This window comes from Perognathus longimembris, chromosome 3 (genome assembly GCF_023159225.1).
Source record: "Perognathus longimembris pacificus isolate PPM17 chromosome 3, ASM2315922v1, whole genome shotgun sequence".
In the NCBI taxonomy this organism is placed as follows: Eukaryota; Metazoa; Chordata; class Mammalia; order Rodentia; family Heteromyidae; genus Perognathus; species Perognathus longimembris.
The window spans coordinates 83060431-83078356 of NC_063163.1; the positions used below are offsets into that span (position 1 = coordinate 83060431).

Below are 17926 nucleotides of genomic sequence, written 5' to 3' on the forward strand. Positions count from 1 at the left end.
ATCTAGTAGGACCTTGTACCATATATATATACCCTGTATGCATATATATGTATACATGTCTGTATATATCCTGCCAGCACCTCGCTTAGATCAGAGCCCCAGACTCCCAGATTCCTTCAGGCCATAGTGACCCTTGTTTTCCTGCCTCTTGTCTCCTCCTCCCCATCCTACCTCCACCCCCCGCCCCACCCCCAACCAGGTGATGTCCATGGAGGAGTACGACATCGTGCACCTGGAGCATGAAGCTCTGGTTCTGGTGGTGACCAGCACCTTCGGCAATGGGGATCCCCCTGAGAACGGGGAGGTGAGATGGGGCTCTCCTGTTCTGCCCTGGGTGGGGCTCTTCCTGCAGGGAGAAGGGATTATAGCTGGGGCCCTTAAGAGTTCACACCTGGGGTCTCTTAAACCCCTAGTCCTCTACTGCACCTCAAATATTGCTGCCCAGCAGAGCCCCTGACCATCACAGACATCCAGCTCCCAGGCATCAGGGTCCTCTTTCACCAGGTAGAACCTCAGACCCTGTACTCAACACTCACAGCTTTAGTAACCACATGCTTTGCTTTTCCTTCATCTATTTCTAACCCCCAGAAATTTGGCTGTGCATTGATGGAAATGAGGCACCCCAACTCTGTGCAGGAGGAAAGGAAGTAAGTGAATGACCCCTCTCATGTCCCATGACACCACTTAGGGGGGGTCACAGACAATTACCTTTTGGTACCTAAGATTTACCTTTCTGTTCTGGGTGGTAGTTGGTGATTCAGTCTACTGGAGATTCTCCTTAGGACCTGTCTGTCTGATACTCACAGGAGTGTTTCAATTGTGTGGAGGAGATTAAAGTCAAAAGCTGAATAAGAAACCTCTTACCTGGGTGTGGTAACTTATACCTGAATTCCTATCTACTTGGGATGCTGAGAGTTGGGCATCAATGGTTTGAGGACACCCCAGGCAGTAAGGCTGTGGAGACACTTTCTCGACTATACAATTGAATGCAGTGGCATCCGCCTGCCATCCCAGCTATGGTCAGAAGCCTAAGAGGGTAGGATCCAGACATGGGGTGTCCAAGAAGCCAGACCCACATCTCACAACCAGTGCAAAAAAAAAGGGGGGGATGGGGGGGAATGAAGGCATGGCTTAGCGGTAGAGTATGAGGCCTTGAGTTCAGACCCCAGAACCACCAGAGATAACTAAAACCTCATTCCGGTAATGATGCCAGGGCAGAGGAATCGCCCTGTCCATCCATCACGGCTTGGGAACTAAGCATTGAAAGCGGGAACATCCGTGCATCCTCTCCGCAGGAGGCCCTGCACATGCGCACTGCGAAGCCACAGGCGAGCAAAGGAGCCCCTGCGCAGGCGCCCTGATGCCGCATCCGAGCCTGGGAGGCCCTGCGCAGGCGCACTGAAACCCGCAGCAGGAGCCCGCTGCAGAAAATCGCCTGGTTTCCTTTGCACCCAGCATAAGTTGCAAAGCCACTTACACCACATGCCCTGGGAAGGGAGACAATCTCGGCTGAGCCTTTGTGGCCAGCCCTACTTCTAGACGATCCTCTCACTCTCCCCACCGCTCTCCTTCCTGGGCGGCCTCCCCACCGGTTCTCCCTTCCCCCCTACTTCAGGGAGAGATGGGCGCCATCCGTTCTCCCCTCTAGGTACCCGGAACCCTTGCGTTTCTTTCCCCGTAAAGGGCCTTCCCTCCCCTCGGGGGACTCTGCCGTGCACGGCCTGGCTGCAGTTCGTGACAGCCAGCACAGGTAGAGAGGGAGTGTGCGTGCGTGTGACCGTGTGCGCGCGTACCAGAATGCATGCGTGCATGCGCAGGCCGGAGCAACCCGGCTACATCCGGGTCTCCAAGAGACTTGGCCTCTAACCCACGCTGTGTGCCGCTAACTCGACAACCTTGAGCTTGACCTCTGTGGACCTCTGTTTCATTGACATCCATCTGCCCACCCCAGGGCCTTTGCAGAGGCTGAAGGGACAGGGACAAGAAGACAATCTCGCTGAGAAGCCTCGAGCCTCAGAGGCCCAGTGCACGTGCTGTTATTTTTACCGCGCACCCATCCGCCATGCCTCCCACTCCAGCCACACAGCCGCCCCCGAGATGTGGCAAGGACTTATTTGGAGAAGTGACTCAACATGAGACTATTTTTGAGGCAGAAAATACACGTACATATATTTAGAACCTTCCTGACGCCGGAGCGAAAACTCTGGAGGGCCAATCACCAGCTTAGAAACCCTGCAGCCAGCATGCACAATCTGTTTGTTGCCTTTCCGCCCCCCCCCCCCCCGTCTGATTTGTGTGTTGTTTTTTATCTTGAGTTTTTAGGGATTTTGCTTTTGTTTATTGGCTGGGTGTTGGGAGTTTTGTTGTTTTGGTTTGGTTTTGCCCTGTCTGGAAACAAAACAGGGTTTTTCAAAGAAAGCTGGGACACCAGTGTGTTTGTGTTGTATGGTTTTTGAAGTCTCAGTGTTCCTGAGCCTCTCCTGATGACAGTGCTGTCTCGACATCTCCCTTCCTCTTGCAAACAACTGAAGGAAAAACAAAGAACAAAAAAATCTCAGCATCTAGCAAGAAGGCACTGGTGGCTTATGCCTATAATCCTATGTGGGAGGCTGAGATATTTCAGCCTAGGCAGCAAAGTCCTTGAAACTCTCCAATTAACCAAGCAAAAAGCTGGAAGTGGAGCTGTGGCTCAAGTGGTAGAACACCAACTTTGAGCACCAAAGCTAAGGGACAGTTCCCAGGTCCTGAGTTCAAACCCCAGTACTGGCACAAAGCAAGCAGGAAGGAAGGAAGAGAGAAGGAAGGAAAGAAAGGGAGAGAGGGAGGGATGGGAAGGAAAGGAAAGGAAAAGGAAGGAGAAAAAGAAAGAAATGGTTGACTTTCAGGCCTCACTTCAGGCCAGACCAAGTCAGTTAGAATCTTCTTTTTAACAAGATAGGAGGGCAAACCCTATGTTAAAATCTGAGAAGCAAGAAAGCATCTCATGGTCAAGGGTAGTCTCATGATCAAGTCTGATCCTGACTTCTTATTGATGGAACTTTAATTGTCTGGGTCTCAAGTTTCCTAAGTCGGGTATGACTTAGGAAACCTGTCAGATTCCTAAGAAAGCCAGGTGCAGCAGCCTAGTTATTGGGGTGGGCGTGGGACATTGGAACATTCTTAAAGAAGCCATAGGAGTAGTATGAGTTCACTTGGCATCCAAGAGAACATACTAGAACCAAGACCAGGAATTTGAAGACCTAGAAGTGGGTATTGACCTGGGGTGGGGATTCCAGGTCAGAACTCATAGATGATCCTTTTGGTTCCTTTGGGCAGGAGCTACAAAGTCCGGTTCAACAGCGTGTCCTCCTATGCCGATTCCCACAAGTCCTCTGGGGATGGGCCTGATCTGAGAGACAACTTTGAGAGCACAGGCCCCCTGGCCAATGTGAGGTGAGCAAGACACCTGAATGAAGCTTATGGCTCTGGAGGGGCTGGACCCCATTGCCAGTCTTTGTTGCCAGAAAGTGGAGTTCCCCCTTCATCTTTTATCAAACTGGCTACCTCCTGGCTATTTAGAGTCCCGTGCCCCTACAGCATACTGTCTGGGACAGGCATGCCCTTCACAGACACCTTCCAACAAGTCTACACCTGGTCATGTGTCTGCCCACCTGTCAGGTGGCTACACTGTGAGAAAGAGGTGGGGGACCCTGATCTAGCCAGATTGTGGATTCCAAAGGCAGGAGAGAAAATGCTGCCTGATTCCCTAATCCTAGAGGCTCAGGAGCTCCAGAGAAGGAGAGTAAAACAAGACAACACAAATACAGACCTGAGAGGAGAGAATACTGAGCTAGGATAACCAGCATTCCATCACGGAGACCCCTAAACCCCCTCCACTTCACCCTCTGATGATGGAGGGCCCCATCTCAGGCTGTCCCCAGCATCCTCAAAAGGAGATTCCGAGGGGCTGGGAATATGGCCTAGTGGCAAGAGTGCTTGCCTCATATACATGAAGCCCTGGGTTCAATTCCCCAGCACCACACATAGAGAAAACGGCCAGAAGTGGTGCTGTGGCTCAAGTGGCAGAGTGCTAGCCTTGAGCAAAAAGAAACCAGGGACAGTGCTCAGGCCGTGAGTCCAAGGCCCAGGACTGGCAAAAAAAAAAGATTCTGAGGCAGGATCAGATCCTGGGGGTGGGGAGCAAGTGACATAGCTCTCTTCCTTGGTTTATTTGGGGTGAGAGTCTGTAGCAGAATACTCTGACCTTGCAGAAAAGCAGTATGGGGTTCTTGGCCTATATGTGGGCCCACTGTTTTGGTCCCTGTGAAGGTTAAGCTTCCCTATGTCTCAGAAATGAGACATCAAGTGACTGGAGAAAAATCACATTAACCTAACCCCCACTGGCTCAAACAACAGTGCCAAGAGGAATAGATACTATGAAAGACAGTAATTTCACAGCTGTTGTAAGGGATGGTGCCACCATGTTGATGGTTCTTTCATTCTCTTTTAGAGAACCCTGAATAACTGCCCAGCAAGCCTAAGGCTCTGAGTTCAATATCCAATACACATACACACACAACTTCCACATTTGATGAGTTCATTACAAATCAGTTTCAGTCCTTCCAGTCACTTTAACAGCCACCTTAGAGAGACAGGCCAGAAACAGCCAGAGGTTCCAGGTCATTGTTCACCCCTTTCAGCCTTCTTAGAACCAACTGGAACTTTCCTCTGAGACTGATGACACCTCTCAGAGACCAGAAAGGAAAGGGGAAGAGGCCTCAGGTTTCATTATTCCCATAAGGACAATAATCTTGTTGGACTGGGGCCCTGCCCCTATGACCTTGTTTAACCTCAATTACCTCCATAATGTCCTTTTTTTTTCCAAATAGAGTCACATGGAGGTTTGGGTTTTAAGAGCATACAATTCAACCCCATGCACTGGGTAACCCCACATCCCTCACACACAGCCTGCAGCTCCCCAGACTGGACCTTCTGTTTTCTCCCTGGTAGGTTCTCAGTGTTTGGCCTCGGCTCCCGGGCATATCCTCACTTCTGTGCCTTTGGCCACGCTGTGGACACCCTCCTGGAGGAGCTGGGAGGCGAAAGGATCCTGAAGATGAGGGAGGGTGATGAGCTATGTGGGCAGGAAGAGGCTTTCAGGACCTGGGCCAAGAAAGTCTTCAAGGTAATATGGATCTCAGAGACCAAGGGAGGAAGAATGTGCCTGCCCCCAGCCCCGAAAGCCAATGCTAAGCAGTTCACCAAGAAAGAGGGGAGGTGGGGGGAAGAATTTTGAAATACATCGCAAGTGTGTATGGACACAGTATTAAAAAAGAAAAAACAAAACAACTCCATGGAAGCTGCCAATCCCTTTGGAGTGGGGGCAGGGAAAGAGAAGCAAGCACTGTCTGAGGTTGGGTAGCAGAAGGGGGTTTGACTGACAAGGAGGATGGAGGAAATTAATATGATCAAAATAGATTCTTTGCAACTGTGAGAATAGACAGGAGAATGATACAGGAGGTAAGATTGATTAGAATATATTGTAAATGTGTAGAAAGGTAGCAATGAAATCCCCTCTCCTCCTTAACTACTATATACTAATTGAAAGAAAAAGGAAGGGGAAGAGGAAGCAGAAGAGGAGGAGGAGGAGAGGGGAAGAGGAAGGAGGAGAAGTTAAGCTGGGAGCTAGTGGCTTATGCCTGTCATTCTAGCTACTTGAGAGGTTGAGAATGAGAGGATCATGGTTCAAGGCCAACCCAGACAGAAAAGTTTTTGAGACCTCGTCTCAACCTACAGCTTGTCACATTGGATGCACACCTGTCATCCTGAACTTTATGGGAGACTGAGACTGGGAGGACAGTAGTTTGAGGCCAGCTGGGACAGAAAAGTTTGAAAGGCCCCTTCTCAATTGTTAGTTGGAGGGCTAGAGTTGTGGTAGAGTACCTGCCTACCATGTTCAAGGCCTGCATTCAAACCTCAGTACCACCACCAAAAAAAAAAAAAAAAATCCTCTCTCAAGAGACAGCTGGGGCTGGTGATCTGTGCCTGTCCTAGTTACAATGGGAAGCTTAAAATAAATGTATTACAGTCCAGATGAATGCCCAGGTGAGAAACAAGAACCAGTGCACAAAAAGGTTGGTGGCCCAGTTCAACAGTAGAGAGCCAGCCTGTGAAGCAAAGGAGTTCAAGCCCCAGTACCACCTAAATTTTAAAAAGAAAGAGAGGGAAGGGCTGAGGGTTTTACTCAGTGGTAGACCAGTTGCCTAGCTATGCAAGACCCTGGGTTCCATCTCTAGCACTGTAAAATGAAATTATTGAATTTATTTATATACAGGACACAGGAAAATTAAATAGAACTTAAAACTCCACCCCTCGGGTGTGCTAGCCACATTTTATGCATTCAGCATCCATAAGGGGCCCAGGTCTGCCATACTAGACACTGCAGAATGCTTTTATTTTTTTAATGTATTCCACTGTATGGATTTGCTGCTTTGGTTTATTTGTCCACTGAACAGTCTGACTATTCAAAAACCCAAAGCCAGACAATGTCAAACAATTACTCTTGAAAACATTAAATTTCATTATTAAATAATAATGATTATTGTTGGCTGGGCACCAGAGGCTCGTGCTTGTAATCCTAGCTACTCAGGAGGCTGAGATCTGGAGAGATGCAGTTCAAAGCCAGCCTGGGTAGAAAATTCTGTGAAATTCCATCTCAACTGCCCAGCAAAAAATGGAGCTGGAAAGCCATGAGCAAGAAAGCCAAATGAGAAACCAAGGCACTGAGCTCAAGCTCTGGTACTTGCAAAAACCAATAATAATAGTAATGATAATAGTAATAATAATAATATTCCACATACCTATAGCTCTAGCTACTTGAGAGGCTGATGCTGGAAGATGAGTTAAGGTCAGGAATTCAACACTAGCCTGGACCACACAGAAAGACCTAGTTTTAAAAAACTAATAATTCTGAAAATTCTTAGGATCATTAAAGTTGCAGAACAAAGGAGCTTACACAAAAAAGGAAACTACATAAAAAGGCATGTGCTGGCATCTAGACACTCAGTGTGTTCTGCCTTTATATCAATTTTAACGTCTCTTAAGGAATGTGGCTAGCCAGTGCTATAGTGTTAACTTTCTCCTTTACTGGTAAGTCTCTGTGCATGTTGGCTGTAGAAGGAAGTTCACCGTAGACAGCTCTGTAATAGGACTGAGGACCCACAGTCATTAGAAAATGTGATGCATCCTAGACACCAAAATACAGGGTGAATATGTAGGTGATTGACAGATGAGTGGATAGGCAGACAATTGAATGGATAGGCAGATGGATGAGTAGATTGATGGGTGAATGGAAAGATAGGCAGATGGATGGATGGATGGATGGATGGATGGATGGATGGACAGATGGGTGGATAGATGGGCGGACATGCAGATGGAGGATAGAGGAATGGGTAGATTCATGGATGAATGTGTAGGTAGACAGATGGGTGGAAGGGCAAATGGAGGCTGGAGGATGGATGGATGGACAGATGGATTGATAGATTGATAGATGGGAAGATGGACAGATAGGTGGATGGGTAGACTGACAGATGGAGGAGCAGATGGACAAATGAGGGGATGAATGGACAGATGGATGGATGGAGAGATGAACAAATAGACAGATAGGTGCATAGGCAGAGGAAGGATGGATGAATTGGTAGATTGACAGAAGAGTAGATGGATGGATGGGGAGACTGACAGATGGAAGGGAAATGGACTGATGAGTGGATGGATGGACAGATGGATGGGTAAATGGATGGATTGACAGATGGATGGTTATATGGTGAATAGATAGATGGAGAACAGAAGATGGACAGATAGATAAATGTATGGACTGACAGACTGATAGATGGGTGGATGGACAGATAGATGGGCAGAGGGAGGATGAATAGATGGGTAGACTGGTAGATGGATAGGCCGTGGACAAGTGAAGGGACAGGTGGGTGGATGGGTAGATGGAAGTAGGGAGAGAGGAAGGAGGGATGGGAGGGAAAAATGAAATACCTGCCATGACTTGGAGCTCCTGGGGAAGACCTCTGTCGGCTGAAGGGTCACTGAAAGCCCCATGTGTATCACAGGCTGCTTGTGACGTGTTCTGCGTGGGGGACGATGTGAACATCGAGAAGGCCAACAACTCCCTCATCAGCAATGACCGGAGCTGGAAGAGGAACAAGTTTCGCCTTACCTATGTGGCTGAAGCGCCAGAACTCACCCAAGGTTGGGCCCTGGGCCCTCATGGGGAAGGCAGGGCAGGTCCCCCCCCCCACCAAGCTGGCACCTGGGGATGGTGGATCCATTGCTCTAACCTTCCCCCCTCCAATCCCAAATGCACACAAATACCTTCTGCCCAGGAAATGGCAACACTTGAGGTGCACTTGAAATTTTCTCTCCAGGGCTGTCTTCATCTCAACTTAGTCCAAACCACACTCACATTTTCTTTGATTTGGTTTCTAAACATACTGAGCTTGGTTGTCATATCACAAAGGATCCATATGCAATCCTCAAGAAAAGAGTAAGATCACACACCACCATTGAGCACTATTTTTCCCAGTGCACAATCACTCTTTTTGTTTTTCTTGGATTTTGCTTTTGGTGCTGGGCCTGGGTCTTGAACTCAGGGCCTGGGCCCTGCCTCTTAAGTTTTTTTCACTCACGCCTAGTATGCTACCACAGCTCCACATCCAGCTTTTTGGTGGTTAGTTGGAGCTGAGTCTCATGGACTTTTCTGCCTGGGCTGGCTTGGAACTGCAGTCCTCAGATCTCAGCCTCCTGAGTAGCTGGGATGACAGATGTGAGCCCCCGGCACCTGGCCACATTCACTTTTTGTTCTTCACTGTTCACCGACCCCCCGCCATGGCCTTCCCGGCTCCTCTCCTCTACCCTTCCCTCACAGGGTTCCAGAAACAGCAGAAGTAGAGGGGGCAGCGCAGAGGATACGGGAGAAGCTGAGGAGGGGTCGTGATGGCTACTTTCGCTGGGCTCAGCAAAACTGAATCTTCTTCCCCCTGCAGGTCTGTCCAGTGTCCACAAGAAACGCGTCTCTGCTGCACGACTCCTGAGCCGCCAAAACCTCCAGAGTTCGAAATCCAGGTAGGAGGCCCTGGGCCCACTCAAAGCGGCCCATCTCCACTCCTGATGGCGCCCACGGTGTGTGCTGCGCACATGTTGGGGAGGAAGTCCTGCCAGCTCCACACTCAGAGCCCCTGCTGCCCCTTCCCATCTGTTTTCCTGCCCTTCCTCTCCCAAGCTCCCACCAAGAGGCGTGGATAGAGACACTGGTGCTGACCACAGGAAAAGGGAGAAAGAACTGGAGGTGTGGCTCAGGTGGTAGAGCACCTACCCAGCAAGTGTGAGGTCCTCTGTTCAAACCCCAGTACTACCAAAATCAGAAAAAAGGAAATTCCTTTGGGGTGTCCAAAGATTCATTCCCTCCCCCAAACCCATATCTGTTTTAAATTCCTAATAGTTAGAAATTATCTTAATATCTGACATAGGTAAATATATCTATGTAATATAGCTAAATCCCTTAATATCTAATATAAATTGCCAGGTGCCGGTGGCTCATACCTGTAATCCTAGCTACTCAGGAGGCTGAGATATGAGGATCACAGTTCCAAGCCAGCCCAGGCAGTAAAGTCCATGAGACTCTTAGTTCCAATTAACCACCAGGAAAAAACCGGAAGTGGTGCTGTGGCTCAAGTGGTAGAGTGCTAGCCTTGAGCTGAAGAGCTCAGGAATGGTGTTCAGACCCAGAGTTCAAGCCCCACAACTGACGGGAAAGAACTAATATAAAGCATATCATGTTGTTAGTACTTTATTTTATTTGCTTATTTTTCGTTGTTGTTGGTCATGGGGCTTAAACTCATAGCCTGGGTGCTGTCCCTGAGCCTTTTCACTCAAGGCTAGCATTCTACCGTTTTGAGGTACAACACCACTCCGGGTTTTCTGGTGGTTAATCGGAGATAAGAGTCTCGTGGACTTTCCTGTTGGGGCTGGCTTTGAACCAGGATCCTCAGAGCCTAGCCTTCTGAGCAGCTTATAATCTTTTACAAGCATGAGCCGCCAGCACCCAACATAGTACTTTTATGCCCAGCAATCCTTCCCTGTGGTGTTCAAAATATATTCATTTCTTCCCAAATGAGAGCCCTGCAAATCACCCAGGCACTGATCAAACTGCCATGGGGCCCCCAGGCCTCCAAATTGGCTGTCCCTGACACCTGCTTTCCCAAGCCTTGGGCTTCATGCCAGGACAGATGAGCCCTTTGGGGAAGTTTCCCTCAGCCCCGGTCCCCAGACCATTCAGGTCCTGTGATCAGCACCCGGCCTGCTGGGTCCCTGGCCCACACAGATGCTCTAGCACCACCTGAGGCCACGGGCCCCATCCTCACCACCAGCCTGCTCATCCAGCAAACCCTCGCTCTCTCTGCCCCCAGCCACCCTCTCTCCCCACAAAATGACCAGCCCAGGCTTTCCACCCCTCTGAGTCTCAACATTGTTTTTAAATTTTTCTTTGTGAGCATTAATACATGGCTTCCTGTTGATTCCTGCTGTAAGGAATCTCATCCACTTCATGGTTGCAGAGCCATTGAAACCTGGATTGGGGGAGGGAGGCAGAATACAAAGGGCTAGGTGGCCCAACGCTCCATCCCCAACTTTTCCCCCCATATTGGCTGTGTCTCTGTGGCCTTAGAAAAGCCCCTCAGGTGCCCACTTTCCCTTGGCATATGATAGGAGTGGTATCTTAAGACTGATGGTGAGCCTTGCGCCCAGCCCTCCATCCAGCCCAGGACATGAAGAACATAATCGCCCATGTTGCAAATGGGAGAAATGGTGGTTAGAAAATGTCTGTGGCATTAGCAAGGTCACACCGACCTCGTGGTATGACTCCAGGGGTAGCGAGCCAGGTGAATGAATACACAGATGACCACCCCCACACTGAAGAAGGCTGCTATGGCCATGCAAAAAAGGAGGGATCTGCGGTTGCCAGCCAGTCACAGGCTCTCCCGGCTGTTCCTTAACCAGCCTAACTTCCTGCCATATGTGATTTCTAGTGCTTTCTGTGTGGTCTTCTACAACCTTTGAGAAAAGTGATCATCAGGATAGTGCCTTGGGGCTGGTGCGGGCTCTCCTTCCTCCCCCAAACGGTTAAGACATAGATCCTCCAATTCATCTCTTTGAATAATGAGTTCAATGCAGCATTCAGAGCGTAACGACCTCTGACGGAGAGCAAGAAAAACTGTTTGTAACAGGTATCTGACTCCCGTTTCTATCCTGTGGGAAGCGTGACTTGGAAGAGAAGGGGTGCAGGCGTGGTGGTGTATAGCTGTAATCCTAGCTACTCTGGAGGTGGAGGTTAGGAGGATCACAAGTCCTAAGCCCAGCTGGGAATGGGTGTGGGGAGGGAGAGGGGGAAGGGTCATTAGCAAGACCTCATCAGAGCCAAACAGACCAGGTGTGGTGGCACATGCCTGTAATCCTAGCTACTTGCGAGGTGTAGTTATAAGGGCTAGGGGAGGGGGGAGGGAGGAAGACAGAGAAAAGGAGAAGAAAGGGAGGGAAGGGAAGAAGGAGAAGAGGAGAGCGAGAGGACAAAAGAGGAGACAAAGAATCTGCTGGAAATTTCTTGTGGCCCACACTAGCAAAGACCAGCTTGGAACTGGCCTTGCCTCAGGTCTAGTACATAAGGAAACTGGCAGCTATTCTGAGGCCTCACTGAGTCCAGCCCTCCTCCATCAGACTAGCTGATGTTCTACAAATGACTGACAGATGTTCTGAGCGAGGTTAGGAACAGGGATTAAAACCGGTTGTGAATTAGCCCAGAAAGGACCAACATGTACCCAAGTGTTCATCTCTTTAAAAGCACGCCCTGAGGGTGCTTCTCAGGCTTCATGCCATCTCTAGCTTTATACAGATTATAAAAAGGAAAGGATAATTGAGTGAGGGGGGGGGGATCATGGCTTCCCCATTTCCTCTGCCCAAAGCTGAACTAGGGCTCTTTGCCCAGGAAGCCATAACCAAGATACCATAATGCACCCCACACACACACTGCAGAGCCTTCATCTCCAGCCAAGTGTCGGGAAGAAGGGGGGAAAGTGACCACCATGACTGGTTTCCTAATGATCCACATTAGCCACCGATGCCAGAGAAAGAGACAGTGAGGTGCATCCCTAGTGGGTAGGGAAAGTTCTAGTAGCCAGGAGGAGGGAGGGGAAATACGGGGTTTGAAATGATCAGTGAGGGAGAGTAGACGTGAGAGAAGCAGGAGGACAGAGGGTATCTGGGAGGATGAACGAGGAACAGGGATGGTTCAGAAAGGGCCTGGAGGTGGCGGTCTCTGAGATCCCAGTGCATTTGGCAATGAACAACACCAACACTTGGCTCCAGGGTCGTCCCAGCCACCACTCTGCCCCTCACTCTGTGTGTCTGGACCTCAGCAGACACTCGGGGCCTGGGCCTTCAGCTCTGCCTAACTTGTTTCCTCACCACCGGGGCTTTTCTCTCTCCAAGATGTATTTTCCAAACAGCAACCAAGTTAGTGTGTGTGTGTGTGTGTGTGTGTGTGTGTGTTGGTACTAGGGCTTGAACTCAGGGTCTGGGTGCTGTCCCTGACTTTTTCACTCAGGCTAGCACTCTACCACTTGAGCCACAACTCCACCTCTGGCTTTGTTTTGTAGTTAATTGGAGATGAGAGTCTCTCAGACTTTCCTGTTCCAGGCTGACTTTGAGCTGTGATCCTCAGATCTCAACCCCTGGTGTCCAGCTTGCATTGAGACTGGACATGGTGGCTTTCAGGGTCCAGCACTAGTGTAGTCGAGGACCAGCCCACCCAGGTTCCCCAGGGGCCACCCAGCCATGCAGTGCTGGGGTTCTCAGCAGGAAAATTACAAAGTCTCCCCAGATGGACAAAGCCGAACCCGCAGCTGGAGGGAGAGGGAAAACCACATTCCCATTCCTACTCCTCCTTATCTGCCTGACCAACTTCTGCCAAGTTCAAGAGACCCTGAGGGGAGAGGAGCTGGGCAGGTGAGCCTGCTGAGCAAGTTCCAGTCTCCTGCATTGGTGTTTGGGAAGAAAGCAGGGAAAACAAACCATTCTGTGGACCTTTCAAAGGCTTCCTCTGGGTAAACTCCCAAATAAGAAGCCCTGCAGCGCCCCCTGCTGGCTGACTCCCTTCTGCGCCTTCCCTTCCTACTGCTAGTAGGTGATCAAGATGCCTTTGCTCCTAAAGACAGGTGTGACTCAGTTATATACAGGTCCCCGTGATTGACAAGCTTAGGGCTCCAGAAGTGGTGAAACCTGTCTGAGAAAGGAGGGAGGAACCCCAGACCCTGACAATATGCTCACAATTACAACCCCCCTCCCCCCCAAGTTCCCTCTCCCACTAAGGCTAGGGTGCTTTGCTTCAAGAAAAATACTTGCCACTTCCCCTACACAAAAAGATGTGCCAGCTGAACTATTTTTACTAGTGGTGGCTATTTGTAGCACAAAGGGGTTCTTGGTTGTGCCAGAAACTTTGTAAATAACGAGCCCCATTGGTCCATTCCAGTGTGATTTACATACCGCAGACAATGTAGAAACGTCATGTTGAATATCAAGTATCTCCATCCCCAGGAACCAGTTGGCAGTGAAGAGTGCCGTTCTGAAAAGCAAACGCAGCTCCAAGTATAAAGTTGTTTGGGGGAGGGGGATTTTTGTTGTTGTTGTTGGCTGTGGGGCTTGAACTCAGAGTCTGGGCGCTGCCCCTGGGCTCTTTTGCTCAAAGCTAAAACTCTACCCCTTTGAGCCACAGCTCCACTTCTGGTTTTCTGGTGGTTCATTGGAAATGAGAGTCTCATGGACTTTTCTGCCCAGGCTGGCTTTGAACTACAATCCTCAGACCCCAGCCTCCTGAGTAGCTAAGGTTACAGATGTGAGCCACCAGTGCCCAGTCAGTGCAAAGATTTGATTTACCAAAGTGTTGTCCACTCCACCATTTGCAGGTCATGGGTAAAATGTGGTATATCAGGGAAATCATTTTTAAAACCACTGAGTAACTCTGGCCTCCTGAACCTGAAACACACAATAATAATAATAATAATAATAATAATAATAATAATAATAATAATAATAATTGCATAAGCCAAGCACCAGTGGCACACACCTGTCATCCATCCTAGCTACTCAGAAGGCTGAAATTTGAGGATTATGGTTTGAAGCCAGATTGGGCAAGAAAGTATGTGAGACTCTTATCTCCAAACAATCATCCAAAAAGCTGGGAATGGAGCTGTAGCTCAAGTGGTAAAGCCTTAGCCTTAAGCGAAATTTAAAAAAAAAATCTCAAGGACAGTGCCCAGGCCTTGAATTTGAGCTCCAAGACCAGCACCCCTCCCCCCAAAAAAATCAATACACAAGAGCCCAACTATGCAGACATCAGTGTGAATTTCCCTAGGGTTTTTTATATCTCAATTTTATTATAGCAGTGAACTTATGAATATGGAGCTGAGCCTGAGGTCAGCTTTTGCCCCCCTTCAAGACTCTAGCTTTAAAAAGGGAGTAGAGCCTAGAATTGTGCAAGAGATGGAATTTCCTAGCTTTGGAACACTCTTGTCTGGGGCCCCAGTGGGTGCTGGTCTGTGGGAAGTCCCGTCAAACCTCAGAATGGAGATAGCCCAGCCATGGGTTAACCTGAGACTCTAGTGATCCTTCATCCCGCAAATACTTGTCAAAGCCAGGTGCTCACCCCTGTAATCCTAGCTTCTTAGGAGGCCGAGAATCATGGTTCAAAGCCAGCCTGGGCAGAAAAGTTCATGAGACTCTTATCTCCAAATAACCACCCCCAAAAGCTGGAAGTAGAGGTATGGCTCAAGTGGTGGTGGTGGAGCTTCCCCCTTGAGCAAAAAGAGCTATAGGACAGCACCCAGGCCCTCAGTTCAAGCCCCAGTGCGTGCGCACACGCGCGCGCACACATGCTTATTGAAGACCTACTTTGTGCCGTATACTGCCAGGCATTGGGTATAGAGCAGTGGCCAAGTTGAACAGATCCCACACTCGGGTAGAAGTCTGTGGTGCTAGCAGGGGATCAGATACCCGCCATAGAAAGGAAGTAAATGATGCTGTAAAGCTCAAGAATTAAAATATAGGAGAGAAAAGTGAAGCCAAGACAGAAAGACCATGACACAGATAAGACTGAAGAGCAGCGAGCCCCCGGGTGTTCCTATGCTCAGTGTGGGGAGATGGGAAGGACCAACAAAGGAGAGTGAGCTGGAGCGGCCAAAGAGGAGGCGGAGGAGGAGGAAGGGGCAGAAGGAGAAGAGGGGCTGCACCCAGAGCCACCTCCATGGTCCCTGGAGCCCTGGGAAACCAGCCAATGAGGAGCTAGTGGCTGGCATGAGGTGAAAAGTGATTGGGTGTGTGCCATGGAGGCACCGCCCACAGAGGACAGAAGGAAGAGACTTGCAGGGGTAACAGGAATGGACTCAAGGCAAAGCAACTGGTAGACCCTGGTGGCCCTTGTCCATGTGTTCTGCTGGACCTCCCCCTACAGCCGCTCAACCATCTTTGTGCGCCTCCACACCAACGGGAACCAGGAGCTGCAGTACCAGCCTGGGGACCACCTGGGCGTCTTCCCTGGCAACCATGAGGACCTGGTGAATGCGCTCATCGAGCGGCTGGAGGACGCGCCCCCTGCCAACCAGATGGTGAAGGTGGAGCTGCTAGAGGAGCGGAACACGGCCCTGGGTAATGCCTCCAGGGGTCCTGCCCCCAGGGGGTGAGCAGAGGGGAGGAACAGGGACCCCATTCAAGAAGGAGAGGGAGTCTGGGTCCTCTTCTTGTGGCTGTCCAGCTTGGGCCCAGCTGCAGATCCGACGCCATGATGCCAGGACGAGGGTGGCCTGCTAGGGAAGGAGTTCTCTGTCTCCTGTCATCGGCCCCACATTCCTGAGCGTGTAGCTCACATTCCTTCATTCCTGTCACCCCACTCAAGATTCTGTGGCCTGGGTGCTGTCCCTGCGCTTTTTCCGCTCAAAGCTGGTGCTCTACCCCTCGAGGCACCGCTTCACTTCCAACTTTTTAGTGGCTCATTGGTGATAAAGAGTCTCATGGACTTTTCCTGCCTGGCTGGCTTTGAACCCCAGTCATCACAGCTCAGATTCCTGAACAGCTAGGATTCGAGGTGTGAGCCACCAGAGCTTTCAAGAACCTATGTTTTTTAACTCACTAGATCAAGTTCCAGCCTGTGTAAGGGACTATCCTTGACATGCATATTGAAGAACTTTCTTTTATTTCATCTGAGATAGGATCTTGCTGTGTAGCCCAAGCTGATCATGAACTCCCAAATGCTGACATTAGAGGTGTGGGCCACCATGCCTGACTTAAAGAACTTGCCAAGATAAATGGGTCTCTGTGCCTGATCTTCACCTCAGTAAGATCAGGTGGGATCCAGGCTCTGATACAAGGAGCTGTGGTGGCCTCTGACACAGTGACTGTCACCTTTACAAAGGCGCTCAGGGGAGAATGTGAAAAGTTTCCTAATCAGAACCTTCCCGAAAATCCCTGCGAACAGCGTCGCTTGGGAGAGAAACCTGCCTTCATCCATCTAGCCAGCCAGTCCCCTATGCCTGGACACAAGCTCTTCATCTTAGCTGGCACCTTTGATAAGGCAGAGGCTTGTATGGGAGGTGGGCAACAGAACTGGAGTTGTCATCCCCAAATCCACAGGCACCCAGGTCCTTAGTGTGAGATGGCACAGTATTTGGGTAAACCCTTCCTGTCTGCTTTAAATCGTGTCTAGCTGCGTGGCAGTCCTCAGCTCAGTGCACATGTCATGGAAATGGTTGTTATCCTGGATGGGTTGAGGATTCATGGCGAGAAAAAGCCATGCCCAGTACAGATGCAATTGCTCTCTGGGAATTCAGTCCTCTGTTGCATCCACAAGCTAGGGAAGCCGTGCTTCTAGAGGCGGACCACGCCCCATGAGGTAGTTAGAGCAAGATTAGATGCCAGCCTGCCTGGCTTCTTGTAGAAGAGCTGTGTGACTTTGAACAAACACCTTAACCACTCTGTTCCTGTTTCCTTCCGTGCTCATGACAACAGTCACCGCCTAGGACTGTCCTGGGGATTGTCCTGAGTTTAGGGCAAGCCTGGACCCCTGATATGGCCCAAACCCCCACCCCATCCCCACCCCGCTCCGCCTTCATCCCCTGTGCTTTCCCAGGTGTCATCAGTAACTGGAAGGATGAGCCTCGTCTCCCGCCCTGCACCGTCTTCCAGGCCTTCAAGTACTACCTGGACATCACCACTCCACCCACACCCCTGCAGCTACAGCAGTTTGCCTCCCTGGCCACCAGTGAGAAAGAGAAGCAGCGTCTGCTGCTCCTTAGCAAGGTGGGTTCCCCCCCCACACACACACCCCTTTCTTAGGCTTCTGCAAACTCGGAAACAGCTCTTCCCGCACTTCCCAGCAGGTGGCGCTGGGTGAGCAGTGGGCACCATGATTTTTATCTGCATATGGCCAGCCCTAACCATCATCTTTAGTTCTAAAACCTGATGGAATGATTGTAATTTGCTCCCTTCCCCTCCCCCAACCTTGAAACTTGAAACCCACTAATCATCCTAACTCTTCGCCCGCCCTTTGTGACCTTGACCATCCATATGCTTCCATCTTAGCCCAGGCTTGAAGGAAAAACAGAGATAACTCTTTCCCCTGTACCTGTCCCTCCAAACTTCTGCCCACCCAGGAGGACCAACTGGGCTCTCTCTATTGGGGTCTCCTTCCCAGTTAGCAGGCCCCCAGGAAAAGATATTTCTTCTGCTCTTAGGGAGAGGGGACTGGATGATGGACAGCAAAGAAGAGGCTCATTAGCAAGTGCCTATTATTTAGGAATAAGAAAATAAACACCAGACGGCAGCTAAAGAGTTGTAAGTGGTT

The 17926-nt window shown here is 49.9% G+C and overlaps 1 protein-coding gene across 4 annotated transcripts in view; it reads left to right on the forward strand.

Moving 5' to 3' along the window:
* Nos1 (nitric oxide synthase 1) overlaps positions 1 to 17926 on the forward strand; it is a 129339-nt gene that overhangs the window by 99264 nt on the left and 12149 nt on the right. For 2 of the 4 annotated variants that reach the window (XM_048342877.1, XM_048342876.1), the window contains exons 15-23: positions 200 to 304; positions 589 to 647; positions 1649 to 1750; positions 3316 to 3432; positions 4990 to 5164; positions 8097 to 8235; positions 9030 to 9108; positions 15542 to 15735; positions 17213 to 17382. In XM_048342877.1, the coding sequence (XP_048198834.1) occupies positions 200 to 304; positions 589 to 647; positions 1649 to 1750; positions 3316 to 3432; positions 4990 to 5164; positions 8097 to 8235; positions 9030 to 9108; positions 15542 to 15735; positions 17213 to 17382 (1140 nt within the window). The remainder of the gene's footprint in view (positions 1 to 199; positions 305 to 588; positions 648 to 1648; positions 1751 to 3315; positions 3433 to 4989; positions 5165 to 8096; positions 8236 to 9029; positions 9109 to 15541; positions 15736 to 17212; positions 17383 to 17926) is intronic. The other 2 variants (XM_048342878.1, XM_048342879.1) reach the window with 1 other exon arrangement.